Source organism: Astatotilapia calliptera, chromosome 10 (assembly GCF_964374335.1).
Source record: "Astatotilapia calliptera chromosome 10, fAstCal68.1, whole genome shotgun sequence".
Lineage (NCBI taxonomy): Eukaryota > Metazoa > Chordata > Actinopteri > Cichliformes > Cichlidae > Astatotilapia > Astatotilapia calliptera.
The window spans coordinates 19,955,704-19,968,801 of record NC_137431.1 but is presented as its reverse complement, the minus strand read 5'-3'; the positions used below and the strand labels follow the sequence as shown (position 1 = coordinate 19,968,801).

Sequence of the window (13,098 nt, the reverse complement as noted above, 5' to 3'; positions counted from 1 at the left end):
GTCAAGTCCGGCTCAGTCATCCCCAAGTCAGCTCACTCTAAGACTGTTAACCCGAGGACGTCCAAACCTGCTAAAACAAAGACTGAAAAACATGGTGGGGAGAATGCTAAGTTCATTTTTGATAGGTCTGTTTTTGTTGACCCAATACATATTAACCCTAAGCCTGCCGTTTCTAAGACTGTTTTTGCTGAGCCCGCTCCTTTGCCTGGTCGTGTTCCTGCTCCCGGGGCGGCTCGGGCCCAGCTTACCCCTGCACCCGTACCAGTTCCTCGGGTGAGGGAGGCTGAGGTCCAGTTGGTCCCTGCTCTGGTTTCCAGGCCGGCTGAGGCTCTGTCGGTTTCTGCACCCGTACCAGCTCCTCGGGTGGGAAGGGCAGTTGCCCAGCCGTTGCCGGTGCCTGTCCCGGCTTCCAGGGTGAGGGGGGCTGTGAACCAGTCCACCCCTGCACCCATGCCAGTCCTCAGGGTGAGGTCAGCCAGGATACAGCCCGTCTCCGCACCCGTACCTACTCCTCGGGTGGGAGTGGCTAGTGTCCAGCAGGTGCCTGCACCCGTTCCTGTTTCTACTGAAGGCTCAGGAGAATTCAGTCCGCAACCGACACCACCATCACTACTGCATGCTTTTCAGTCTATAGCTCAGTCATTAGCTCTGTTAGCAGCCCAGTCCATAGTTCACTTTCCTGTGTTTCCGTTAGCTCAGCCCTTAGCCCACTGTGCAGCTCAGCCAGCTCCCCATTGTTCAGCTCAGTCATTAGTTCCATCACCTGCTCAGCCTTCTGTTCAGCCGGTGGTCTCTGCACCTACTGGTCATGCCTCGTCAGCTGGAGGGCCCGAGGAGCCCGTCCAGCCTCATGCCTCGTCAGCTGGAGGGCCCGAGGAGCCCGTCCAGCCTCATGCCTCGTCAGCTGGAGGGCCCGAGGAGCCCGTCCAGCATCATGCCTCGTCAGCTGGAGGGCCCGAGGAGCCCATCCAGCCTCATGCCACGTCAGCTGGGGGTTCAGGTGAACCGCACCAGCCTCACGCCTTGTCAGCTGGAGGGCCCGAGGAGCCCTTCCGGCCTCATGTCTCGTCAGCTGGAGGGCCCGAGGAGCCCTTCCGGCCTCACGTCTCGTCAGCTGGAGGGCCCGAGGAGCCCTTCCGGCCTCATGTCTCGTCAGCTGGAGGGCCCGAGGAGCCCATCCAGCCTCACGCCACGTCAGCTGGGGGTTCAGGTGAACCGCACCAGCCTCACGCCACGTCAGCTGGGGGTTCAGGTGAACTGCACCAGCCTCACGCCTCGTCAGCTGGAGGGCCCGAGGAGCCCATCCGGCCTCATGTCTCGTCAGCTGGAGGGCCTGAGGAGCCCATCCAGCCTCACGCCTCGTCAGCTGGGGGTTCAGGAGAACCGCACCAGCCTCACGTCTCGTCAGCTGGAGGGCCCGAGGAGCCCTTCCGGCCTCACGCCACGTCAGCTGGAGGGCCCGAGGAGCCCTTCCGGCCTCATGCCATGTCTGCTGGCGGGCCCGAGGAGCCCGTCCAGCCACCTTCTGCTTCTGCTACGCCTGTTCCAGCCTCTGCTTCTGCTACGCCTGTTCCAGCCACTGCTTCTGCTACGCCTGTTCCAGCCTCTGCCTCTGCTACGCCTGGTCCAGCCTCTGCTACGCCTGGTCCAGCCTCTGCCTCGTTTTCTGCTTCGCCTGGTCCGGCTTCGGCTTCTGCTTCGCCTGGTCCGGTTTCAGCCTGTGCTTCGCCTGGTCCAACCTCGTCTGGTCCAGCCTCGGCCTCAGCTCTTGCTTCGCCGTCGCCTGGTCCAGCTTCAGCCTCTGCTTCTGTGTCGGCCTCGCCTGGTCCTGCGGCTGTGTTGCCGCCGCCCAAGCCACGTTTTGCCCCTCGGAATCGCCGGCCGCTTTCTGGGCCGTCAGCTGGACGTTTTTGCCATCGGGGTCGGCCGCCTGAACTGTTGCACTGTGACCTGTGGTGCTCTCGACCTCCGGGTCGGCCCCCTGAGCTCGTGAACTATGGACTACTGGACCGTTGGCCTCCTGGTCGGCCACCTGAACCATGTGAACTCTTGTGCTGCTGTCGTCCAGGTCGGCCACCTGGACTGTTTGACCATGAACTCCTGTGCCGTCGGCCTCCGGGCCGGCCCCCTGATCACATGAACTATGAATTTCTGGACCGTCACCCTCCGGGTCGGCCCCTGAGGAGTCATGAACTGTTCCCTGCGCTCCTGTGATTTTGATGGACATTTTGTTTTTTTGGCCTTGTTTCTGGCCCTCCGTCCTGGACCCCCGCCGCCCACCCTTGGTGGGTTGTTTTTGGTTTTCGAGGTTTTAGGGTGTCTGGAATCCGCCCTTGAAGGGGGGGCTCTGTCACGGTCCTGGGTCTTATGGCCCAGTGTTTTGAGTTTTAGTTCATTTTGATGTTTATAGTATGTTTAAGCTCATTATGTCTCCTATGTTCATTTGCTTATTAGTTCCCTCTTGTGTTTTCTACCCCTGTGAAGTCTCCCTTGCCCTTCATGTGTTTCATGTCTGTTGTCTTATATTGTCATGTGTGCCTCTCATGTTTCCCGTTTTATTTTGAAGAGATCTTGTGTTTTTATATTATGGATTATGTTTTCAGTCCTTTGTTGTACTGTTTCCTGTTTCCCTAGATGTCAGTTATGGTTATCATAGGTTTAGTTCTTTGGCTTTGTCATATGGATTCCCTGTGTTTCATGTTATGTCCACTGTGATGTTTTGTACCATGTTTCAGGTTCCTATGTTCTGTCTCCCCTGTTGCTGTTAAGTTGCATGTTTAGAATCCAGTCAGTGTGTTTCCTGTTTTACTTTGTAGGTCCATGTCTCATGTGAGTGTTTCTAGTTTTGCTTCCCTTGTCTCGTCCAGCCTGATTACTCCCAGCTGTGCTCCCCTTCTGTGTCTCATTCCCTCGTTATCCCTCTGTGTATTTAAGCTCTGTGTTTCTCTTTGTCAGTGTTGCGTCCTCCCTCATAGCTGTGTGATTTTTCCCTGTGGCTCCTTGTGCTTTAGTTTTCCCAGTTTAGTTTATTTTGTATTGTTTTTCGTGTCCCACTTCACGCCAGCAATAAAGCTGTGTTTTCTTTGAGTTTACCTTTTGACTCTGTGAGTTTGCGTTTGGGTCCTACTCTTGCCTGCACACAGCCGTATTGTGACATATATAGTATTTTATTTTATTCTATTCTGTACAGTTGTGTACAATATTTTATTCTTATTGTATTCTAATTTTTGCTATATAACTTTTGCACTGTCCACTTCCTGCTGTGACAAAACAAATTTCCCATTTGTGGGACTAATAAAGCTTATCTTATCTTATCTTATCTTAGGACACAACAAATAAACATGGTCTGTAAACCAGCGGGGACTGCCAGTCCCAAAACAGACCTGCAAAAGTACAGAAGTCCATAACGCACACATGAACCATGGGTCCTCAGACCCAGGCCCATGACAGGAGTAATACATCCTGTTGAGTGGACAGGTGACCTAGTACCTGATTGTGTTTCTAAACCAGGGCTAGCTGGCTGGCGAGTGAACGACAGGTCAAACAATGTAAAGCATCTTAGAAAAGCACAAATCTTAAATCAGCACAAATATTTTTTAAATGTTTGCTATGGAAAAACAAAACCCTTTAAAACATAAATATTTACACAAATTTTAAATAAACATAAACACTTCAACACAAGTCAAACTGGGGCAAGTATCTTCTACTACTATGAGTCTAGACATGATGTGATTTTTTTGTTGTGCTTTATTCTGATAATTTGATAGCCTTCATCCAACTCTTCTGCTATGCTAAGCCTTCCAAAAAGGTGTAGCCTCATGCTATTGTCCAAATTCCACTTTTCTGTGTCTTAAGTCCTGACCACCTGTGGTGGTCCTAAGTGTTTGGGTAAGAAGACTTTGAAGCAGCAGACTCAGAAAGCAAAAGAAGGAATTGCACACATCACATGTAATTAGCAAACTCCACTTTTCATACAGCGTGTTGGAGAAGGTCTGTGTATATGCTCTCAATCATCTTTGCACTGCTGCTGAATATTTAATTCTAGACGGTTAGATCTCTTTAACTTTGTTTTTTGACCGACTGCCTTGAAAATTGATGTTCCTATAAATGAACAACTGAATTTAATTTTACTGTTTCAGCAGCATTGAAAGTTAGCTTATGAGTGAGTTCTTCTTCAAGACAAGTAGGTAGGTCTGACAGTCTAACAGTGAAATCAGATTCTTAGACAGGTAATCTATGTCAATTGGTTGGGGATGCACAAAATTGCATGCGGGGTTGGTGGTGGTGGGGGATTTAAAGGTCCAATTGAAAATATTCCTCAGAGTCTTGTGACCGAAACATTTTGGTCTGTCTGTAGACTCTGATTTTGCCAGCGTCCGTACAAGGAAGTCAATACATAAATCTATAATTTGCACCTAATGCACAATGTAATGAAATTTGACAACAAAATGGATTCTGGAAAACACATGCAGGAAACCAAACATGTTGTATTGTTGTACAAACTTTACTTATTTGTAATGTAAGTTGCACTTTTATAATTATTTTTATTATTTTTATTTGTAATGTTGATATGCCAAATTCTACTGGAGCTGGAAAGTTGGTGGTTTGATCCCTGCCTGCTCTCAGTCTGCATGAATTTTGCATTTTTCCTGGGAAAGATACTAACCCAAAGTTTCTCTAATTTCATAAGATTTTGACTTATTTCTTCTTAAAGTTGACCACTTTTATGGGGTAGCTAACTTCAGCTCAGCATGTTGATTCGTGAATTGTCTTCACTGCTGCAGTCCTTCACTGATAACGATGCTCTGCATTAATAAAAGCTTTTAGTTAAAACCAGTGATGAATGAAGGGAATAAACAAGTAATTTAGCCAATACTGGACTGAATTATCATCTCAATAATGTCTGACAGTAACATTAATATAAAACTTGCATCAAAAAAGATGGCTTTTCAACAATACTCATTTTTTTCTTAACCCTTCTCCCCCCACGTTTAACATCAGCATGAGAAAACATTGACAACCTGACAAAGACTCAGGTCTTTGTAAGTTACATGTGGGTCTAACGTTCAAAAGGAAGGAAGGAATCAAACAAACAGAAAGAGGAACCAAAACCACACTCACGTAGAGAGACACAGAGGGGCAAAGAGGGGAATTCAGGAGGGAAATGAAAGAAGAAAACTCTTAGTAAAACATAAACATAAAGATTAAAAGTAACATACAACAATAAACAGTACAAACAAGGAGAAAAAAAAAAGAAATTAAAAAGATTAATGATTGTTCAGAGCATTTCATGTTGCCACAGTGAAACTGGAGCAAAGACGACCACATGTGGTTCTTATTCACACACATTTGCACACATTGCATGCAAAAGCCCCTGATTTCACAAATCAGATTCCTTTTTATTCAGACCTTTTTTCAGAAAGACCACCAAATCATAACTAGTCAGCACCGTCACAGTAAAGTCTTATGTTACAAAATCCACTGGCCCACAGATGATTGCTTGTCTGATGATCATGCAGCAAAGCGAAATCCCATGAAAAATGTAGCCCAGGTTTGCCAATACACTCAGAAAGTTACATTGGTGTACTTGGTTTACATTTTCTATGGGCTTTGAGCAAGGCTAGGCTGCACTTTTTGCTTAGGAATCAAAATCAGCATCTAGCCAGGGAACTTTTGGCCACTCTCCATGTAACACACTTTATTGTTCAAACTTTTTTTCAACAAGTTGACCCTCAACCATCAATAAAGTCACTCTGAAAGATATAAATTCTTCCTGGAAACTCTATGTTACTATCTTCTTTGAATAAATCTCACACATTTCAGTGATAATGAACACATTTTCTTTATTTGCACTGAATTAACTTACTTAGTGACTAGTTTGTCATGAAGTTCTAAATATTAAAAAGTTAACAATACAACTATAATTGTAATGAAGATGTAGCATTTTTCATAATTCATATTTAGTATGATGCAATCAAATACTACTTGCATTTTCACAGTTAAAGAGGAAGCCACAGTCAAATTCCGAGTAAAAAGATGAAATGATAACCACTTCCTTCTGAGCTCTTCAGATAAATTTGTGAACCTCCTTTGAACACATCATCTTTGGTCCTTGGAGAGAGTCACAGAGCTTCATTATGGTGGCTTGCGAAAGACAGCTTCTAGGCCTGGCTTTGGCCTGTATCGCCTTCGTGGGAAGCATTATAAGCTGTGCTCTCCCCACATGGAGAATCATGACAGCCTTCAAAGATTACAACATGCTCGTGTGCATTGTGGAGGGTTTATGGAAGACATGTGTGATCTTACCAATAGGTCAAATGCATTGCATGGGGAACGAGTATATACGGTTACCTGCAGACATGAACGCTGCCAGAGCACTTATCATCATGGCCATTATCATTGAGGTCCTTGGGATCCTGCTTGGTGCGGCTGGGAGAAATTTTATGAACTTTGTGCCAGACGAAAGGCATAGGAGCAATATGGCTCTGACTTCTGGAATTGCCTTCCTCATTGCAGGCTTCTTTTTTCTCACACCAGTCAGCTGGACCACCAGCACCATCAATGATTATTTTCATCATACCCAGTCTACTTATGGTCCTGATCTTGGGGTACGTAGAAAGATGGAGTTGGGAGCCGCGCTCTACATTGGCTGGTTCACCACCGTCCTTCTGTTCCTGGGAGGAGGCCTCGTCTGCAGCTCCTTTTTCTGCAGAAATGGAACTGAGTAAAACATTACTCCAACTCTGTGTAAGCAAGGCCTTACTTATCGCTTTTAAAATAAGGCCTATTTTCATACATCGAGCAGTTATTTGGAAATAAGAAAAAGGTTTTATGATAGTTTTCACCTTAAGTTTGTCAGTGGAATGAGTAGATTAACAAAGTATAAAATCAGATTAAAATGGATAGAAATCTTTACAATTTGATTGTGTAACTTGCTTCTGAATGTATTTTGAGGTATCCTACACCATTATAATCACCTTTCCTATTTTTTTTTTTCATTTATTCTTTTTGTTATTTACTCTGTTGCGTGGAGACAGACTTTACTTTTTTTGGTAAACTGCTATGATTTCTGACTATGTATCCACTGGTTTAAGTCTATGTTATATATTTCATTACCATCTCTTTATTAAATTGACTCAAAATTGATGATCATGGAATTGTTTTTTCGTTCTTAATATAAATATATTTGATTGATTGTTTACAAGTAAAATTGATCTCAAATGAAAATAATATTTCTGAGCATGTAAAATAATCTTTTGCATCTCTTTTTTGTGCCTTTTTTTTTGTTTGTTTGCTTGTTTTTGTTTTGTTTTTGTTAAAACGACTCAATAGGGCACCGGTTAGCTTTAAGCGGGCAATCACATGCCAGTGGCCAGCCAGGTTCGAGTCCCCTCGCAGCCCTTTGCCGCATGTCTTCCCCTCTCTCTGCCCCTGCTTTCCTGTCCTCTTTACACTGTGCCTATTGAATAAAAAGTTGAAAAAGGCCAAAAAGAAATATTACAGAAAACGGTCAATAACATATTATGAATGACTTTATAAAAAGACTCATCATTTGAGAGTTTCCCATTTTAGAATAAAATGACAAGATGTTAACAAAGACTTGACTCGGTGTGTTTTTAAGTTTACAAATGATACATTAAAAAAGACAACAAAGTTTTTAGGTTTTTAAGTCGTGGAAGATAAGTCGGAGTTGACAAAGTGTCAGTTTCTGTACTTCAACACATCTGTTGTGTCAAACAGTAACTACCAAAAGGATTTAGCTTAGACTGGAGACTGTTTTTTTGTTGAATGTTGTCATAAAATTTTTAATTACAAATAATACTGAATTATGTTTGTGGGCAATACTTTGTCTATGGTGTAATAAATGCTATTAAACTTATTGAAAATGAAGATTAGTGTTTGTTTGAGGGGTTTTTTTTTCATAAATTACCACTCCTGGCCCACAGATGATTGCTTGTCTGATGATCATGCAGCAAAGCGAAATCCCATGAAAAATGTAGCCCAGGTTTGCCAATACACTCAGAAAGTTACATTGGTGTACTTGGTTTACATTTTCTATGGGCTTTGAGCAAGGCTAGGCTGCACTTTTTGCTTAGGAATCAAAATCAGCATCTAGCCAGGGAACTTTTGGCCACTCTCCATGTAACACACTTTATTGTTCAAACTTTTTTTCAACAAGTTGACCCTCAACCATCAATAAAGTCACTCTGAAAGATATAAATTCTTCCTGGAAACTCTATGTTACTATCTTCTTTGAATAAATCTCACACATTTCAGTGATAATGAACACATTTTCTTTATTTGCACTGAATTAACTTACTTAGTGACTAGTTTGTCATGAAGTTCTAAATATTAAAAAGTTAACAATACAACTATAATTGTAATGAAGATGTAGCATTTTTCATAATTCATATTTAGTATGATGCAATCAAATACTACTTGCATTTTCACAGTTAAAGAGGAAGCCACAGTCAAATTCCGAGTAAAAAGATGAAATGATAACCACTTCCTTCTGAGCTCTTCAGATAAATTTGTGAACCTCCTTTGAACACATCATCTTTGGTCCTTGGAGAGAGTCACAGAGCTTCATTATGGTGGCTTGCGAAAGACAGCTTCTAGGCCTGGCTTTGGCCTGTATCGCCTTCGTGGGAAGCATTATAAGCTGTGCTCTCCCCACATGGAGAATCATGACAGCCTTCAAAGATTACAACATGCTCGTGTGCATTGTGGAGGGTTTATGGAAGACATGTGTGATCTTACCAATAGGTCAAATGCATTGCATGGGGAACGAGTATATACGGTTACCTGCAGACATGAACGCTGCCAGAGCACTTATCATCATTGCCATTATCATTGAGGTCCTTGGGATCCTGCTTGGTGCGGCTGGGAGAAATTTTATGAACTTTGTGCCAGACGAAAGGCATAGGAGCAATATGGCTCTGACTTCTGGAATTGCCTTCCTCATTGCAGGCTTCTTTTTTCTCACACCAGTCAGCTGGACCACCAGCACCATCAATGATTATTTTCATCATACCCAGTCTACTTATGGTCCTGATCTTGGGGTACGTAGAAAGATGGAGTTGGGAGCCGCGCTCTACATTGGCTGGTTCACCACCGTCCTTCTGTTCCTGGGAGGAGGCCTCGTCTGCAGCTCCTTTTTCTGCAGAAATGGAACTGAGTAAAACATTACTCCAACTCTGTGTAAGCAAGGCCTTACTTATCGCTTTTAAAATAAGGCCTATTTTCATACATCGAGCAGTTATTTGGAAATAAGAAAAAGGTTTTATGATAGTTTTCACCTTAAGTTTGTCAGTGGAATGAGTAGATTAACAAAGTATAAAATCAGATTAAAATGGATAGAAATCTTTACAATTTGATTGTGTAACTTGCTTCTGAATGTATTTTGAGGTATCCTACACCATTATAATCACCTTTCCTATTTTTTTTTTCATTTATTCTTTTTGTTATTTACTCTGTTGCGTGGAGACAGACTTTACTTTTTTTGGTAAACTGCTATGATTTCTGACTATGTATCCACTGGTTTAAGTCTATGTTATATATTTCATTACCATCTCTTTATTAAATTGACTCAAAATTGATGATCATGGAATTGTTTTTTCGTTCTTAATATAAATATATTTGATTGATTGTTTACAAGTAAAATTGATCTCAAATGAAAATAATATTTCTGAGCATGTAAAATAATCTTTTGCATCTCTTTTTTGTGCCTTTTTTTTTGTTTGTTTGCTTGTTTTTGTTTTGTTTTTGTTAAAACGACTCAATAGGGCACCGGTTAGCTTTAAGCGGGCAATCACATGCCAGTGGCCAGCCAGGTTCGAGTCCCCTCGCAGCCCTTTGCCGCATGTCTTCCCCTCTCTCTGCCCCTGCTTTCCTGTCCTCTTTACACTGTGCCTATTGAATAAAAAGTTGAAAAAGGCCAAAAAGAAATATTACAGAAAACGGTCAATAACATATTATGAATGACTTTATAAAAAGACTCATCATTTGAGAGTTTCCCATTTTAGAATAAAATGACAAGATGTTAACAAAGACTTGACTCGGTGTGTTTTTAAGTTTACAAATGATACATTAAAAAAGACAACAAAGTTTTTAGGTTTTTAAGTCGTGGAAGATAAGTCGGAGTTGACAAAGTGTCAGTTTCTGTACTTCAACACATCTGTTGTGTCAAACAGTAACTACCAAAAGGATTTAGCTTAGACTGGAGACTGTTTTTTTGTTGAATGTTGTCATAAAATTTTTAATTACAAATAATACTGAATTATGTTTGTGGGCAATACTTTGTCTATGGTGTAATAAATGCTATTAAACTTATTGAAAATGAAGATTAGTGTTTGTTTGAGGGGTTTTTTTTTCATAAATTACCACTCCTGGCCCACAGATGATTGCTTGTCTGATGATCATGCAGCAAAGCGAAATCCCATGAAAAATGTAGCCCAGGTTTGCCAATACACTCAGAAAGTTACATTGGTGTACTTGGTTTACATTTTCTATGGGCTTTGAGCAAGGCTAGGCTGCACTTTTTGCTTAGGAATCAAAATCAGCATCTAGCCAGGGAACTTTTGGCCACTCTCCATGTAACACACTTTATTGTTCAAACTTTTTTTCAACAAGTTGACCCTCAACCATCAATAAAGTCACTCTGAAAGATATAAATTCTTCCTGGAAACTCTATGTTACTATCTTCTTTGAATAAATCTCACACATTTCAGTGATAATGAACACATTTTCTTTATTTGCACTGAATTAACTTACTTAGTGACTAGTTTGTCATGAAGTTCTAAATATTAAAAAGTTAACAATACAACTATAATTGTAATGAAGATGTAGCATTTTTCATAATTCATATTTAGTATGATGCAATCAAATACTACTTGCATTTTCACAGTTAAAGAGGAAGCCACAGTCAAATTCCGAGTAAAAAGATGAAATGATAACCACTTCCTTCTGAGCTCTTCAGATAAATTTGTGAACCTCCTTTGAACACATCATCTTTGGTCCTTGGAGAGAGTCACAGAGCTTCATTATGGTGGCTTGCGAAAGACAGCTTCTAGGCCTGGCTTTGGCCTGTATCGCCTTCGTGGGAAGCATTATAAGCTGTGCTCTCCCCACATGGAGAATCATGACAGCCTTCAAAGATTACAACATGCTCGTGTGCATTGTGGAGGGTTTATGGAAGACATGTGTGATCTTACCAATAGGTCAAATGCATTGCATGGGGAACGAGTATATACGGTTACCTGCAGACATGAACGCTGCCAGAGCACTTATCATCATTGCCATTATCATTGAGGTCCTTGGGATCCTGCTTGGTGCGGCTGGGAGAAATTTTATGAACTTTGTGCCAGACGAAAGGCATAGGAGCAATATGGCTCTGACTTCTGGAATTGCCTTCCTCATTGCAGGCTTCTTTTTTCTCACACCAGTCAGCTGGACCACCAGCACCATCAATGATTATTTTCATCATACCCAGTCTACTTATGGTCCTGATCTTGGGGTACGTAGAAAGATGGAGTTGGGAGCCGCGCTCTACATTGGCTGGTTCACCACCGTCCTTCTGTTCCTGGGAGGAGGCCTCGTCTGCAGCTCCTTTTTCTGCAGAAATGGAACTGAGTAAAACATTACTCCAACTCTGTGTAAGCAAGGCCTTACTTATCGCTTTTAAAATAAGGCCTATTTTCATACATCGAGCAGTTATTTGGAAATAAGAAAAAGGTTTTATGATAGTTTTCACCTTAAGTTTGTCAGTGGAATGAGTAGATTAACAAAGTATAAAATCTGATTAAAATGGATAGAAATCTTTACAATTTGATTGTGTAACTTGCTTCTGAATGTATTTTGAGGTATCCTACACCATTATAACCACCTTTCCTATTTTTTTTTTCATTTATTCTTTTTGTTATTTACTCTGTTGCTTGGAGACAGACGTTTACTTTTTTTGGTAAACTGCTATGATTTCTGACTATGTATCCACTGGTTTAAGTCTATGGTATATATTTCATTACCATCTCTTTATTAAATTGACTCAAAATTGATGATCATGGAATTGTTTTTTCGTTCTTAATATAAATATATTTGATTGATTGTTTACAAGTAAAATTGATCTCAAATGAAAATAATATTTTTGAGCATGTAAAATAATCTTTTGCATCTCTTTTTTGTGTCTTTTTTGTTTTGTTTGTTTGCTTGTTTTTGTTTTGTTTTTGTTAAAACGACTCAATAGGGCACCGGTTAGCTTTAAGCGGGTAATCACATGCCAGTGGCCAGCCAGGTTCGAGTCCCCTCGCAGCCCTTTGCCGCATGTCTTCCCCTCTCTCTGCCCCTGCTTTCCTGTCCTCTTTACACTGTGCCTATTGAATAAAAAGTTGAAAAAGGCCAAAAAGAAATATTACAGAAAACGGTCAATAACATATTATGAATGACTTTATAAAAAGACTCATCATTTGAGAGTTTCCCATTTTAGAATAAAATGACAAGATGTTAACAAAGACTTGACTCGGTGTGTTTTTAAGTTTACAAATGATACATTAAAAAAGACAAAGTTTTTAGGTTTTTAAGTCGTGGAAGATAAGTCGGAGTTGACAAAGTGTCAGTTTCTGTACTTCAACACATCTGTTGTGTCAAACAGTAACTACCAAAAGGATTTAGTTTAGACTGGAGACTGTTTTTTTTGTTGAATGTTGTCATAAAATTTTTAATTACAAATAATACTGAATTATGTTTGTGGGCAATACTGCAGGCTTTTTTGCATTTTTTTCTTCGAGACAGTTGTTTACTTCTATTTTACAGAACACTGAAAGAAAATCTAGGAATTTATGCACATTTAATACATTTTAATATATTTATCAGTACATTTGAGAATAAATGTAAATATATGTGTGAAAATGTAAGGAAAAACAATCACGTGTACTTGTAATGGTGTGAAGATATATTCACATTTCTCTAATTCAGATCAAATATATTTGCATTAGTCTTTATATTGTAAGATAAAAACACTACACTAGTAACTGACACAAGCACTGCAACACTACACTTTTATGCTAACAACAGCTTGTTGAAGGAATACTCCTGACTTTCACC

The 13,098-nt window shown here is 41.2% G+C and overlaps 3 protein-coding genes across 3 annotated transcripts; all 3 read left to right on the top strand.

The window, feature by feature from the left end:
- Nucleotides 1–5,493: 5,493 nt before the first annotated feature.
- On the top strand, nt 5,494–7,890 carry LOC113031145 (claudin-4-like). Its single transcript, XM_026183075.2, has one exon. The coding sequence runs from the start codon at nt 6,138–6,140 to the stop codon at nt 6,726–6,728; it is 591 nt and encodes a 196-aa protein (XP_026038860.1). The 5' UTR covers nt 5,494–6,137; the 3' UTR covers nt 6,729–7,890.
- Nucleotides 7,891–8,044: 154 nt separating this feature from the next.
- LOC113031143 (claudin-4-like) lies at nt 8,045–10,050 on the top strand. The gene has a single exon (XM_026183073.2). It carries the CDS (start codon nt 8,592–8,594, stop codon nt 9,180–9,182), a length of 591 nt encoding a protein of 196 aa, XP_026038858.1. The 5' UTR covers nt 8,045–8,591; the 3' UTR covers nt 9,183–10,050.
- Nucleotides 10,051–10,497: 447 nt separating this feature from the next.
- On the top strand, nt 10,498–12,506 carry LOC113030870 (claudin-4-like). The gene has a single exon (XM_026182629.2). It carries the CDS (start codon nt 11,045–11,047, stop codon nt 11,633–11,635), a length of 591 nt encoding a protein of 196 aa, XP_026038414.1. The 5' UTR covers nt 10,498–11,044; the 3' UTR covers nt 11,636–12,506.
- The last annotated feature ends 592 nt before the right edge of the window (nt 12,507–13,098 follow it).

Coding starts and splice junctions, on each gene's coding strand:
- LOC113031145 (XM_026183075.2), top strand. CDS start 6,138: ATGGTGGCTTGCGAAAGACAGCTTCTAGGCCTGGCTTTGGCCTGTATC.
- LOC113031143 (XM_026183073.2), top strand. CDS start 8,592: ATGGTGGCTTGCGAAAGACAGCTTCTAGGCCTGGCTTTGGCCTGTATC.
- LOC113030870 (XM_026182629.2), top strand. CDS start 11,045: ATGGTGGCTTGCGAAAGACAGCTTCTAGGCCTGGCTTTGGCCTGTATC.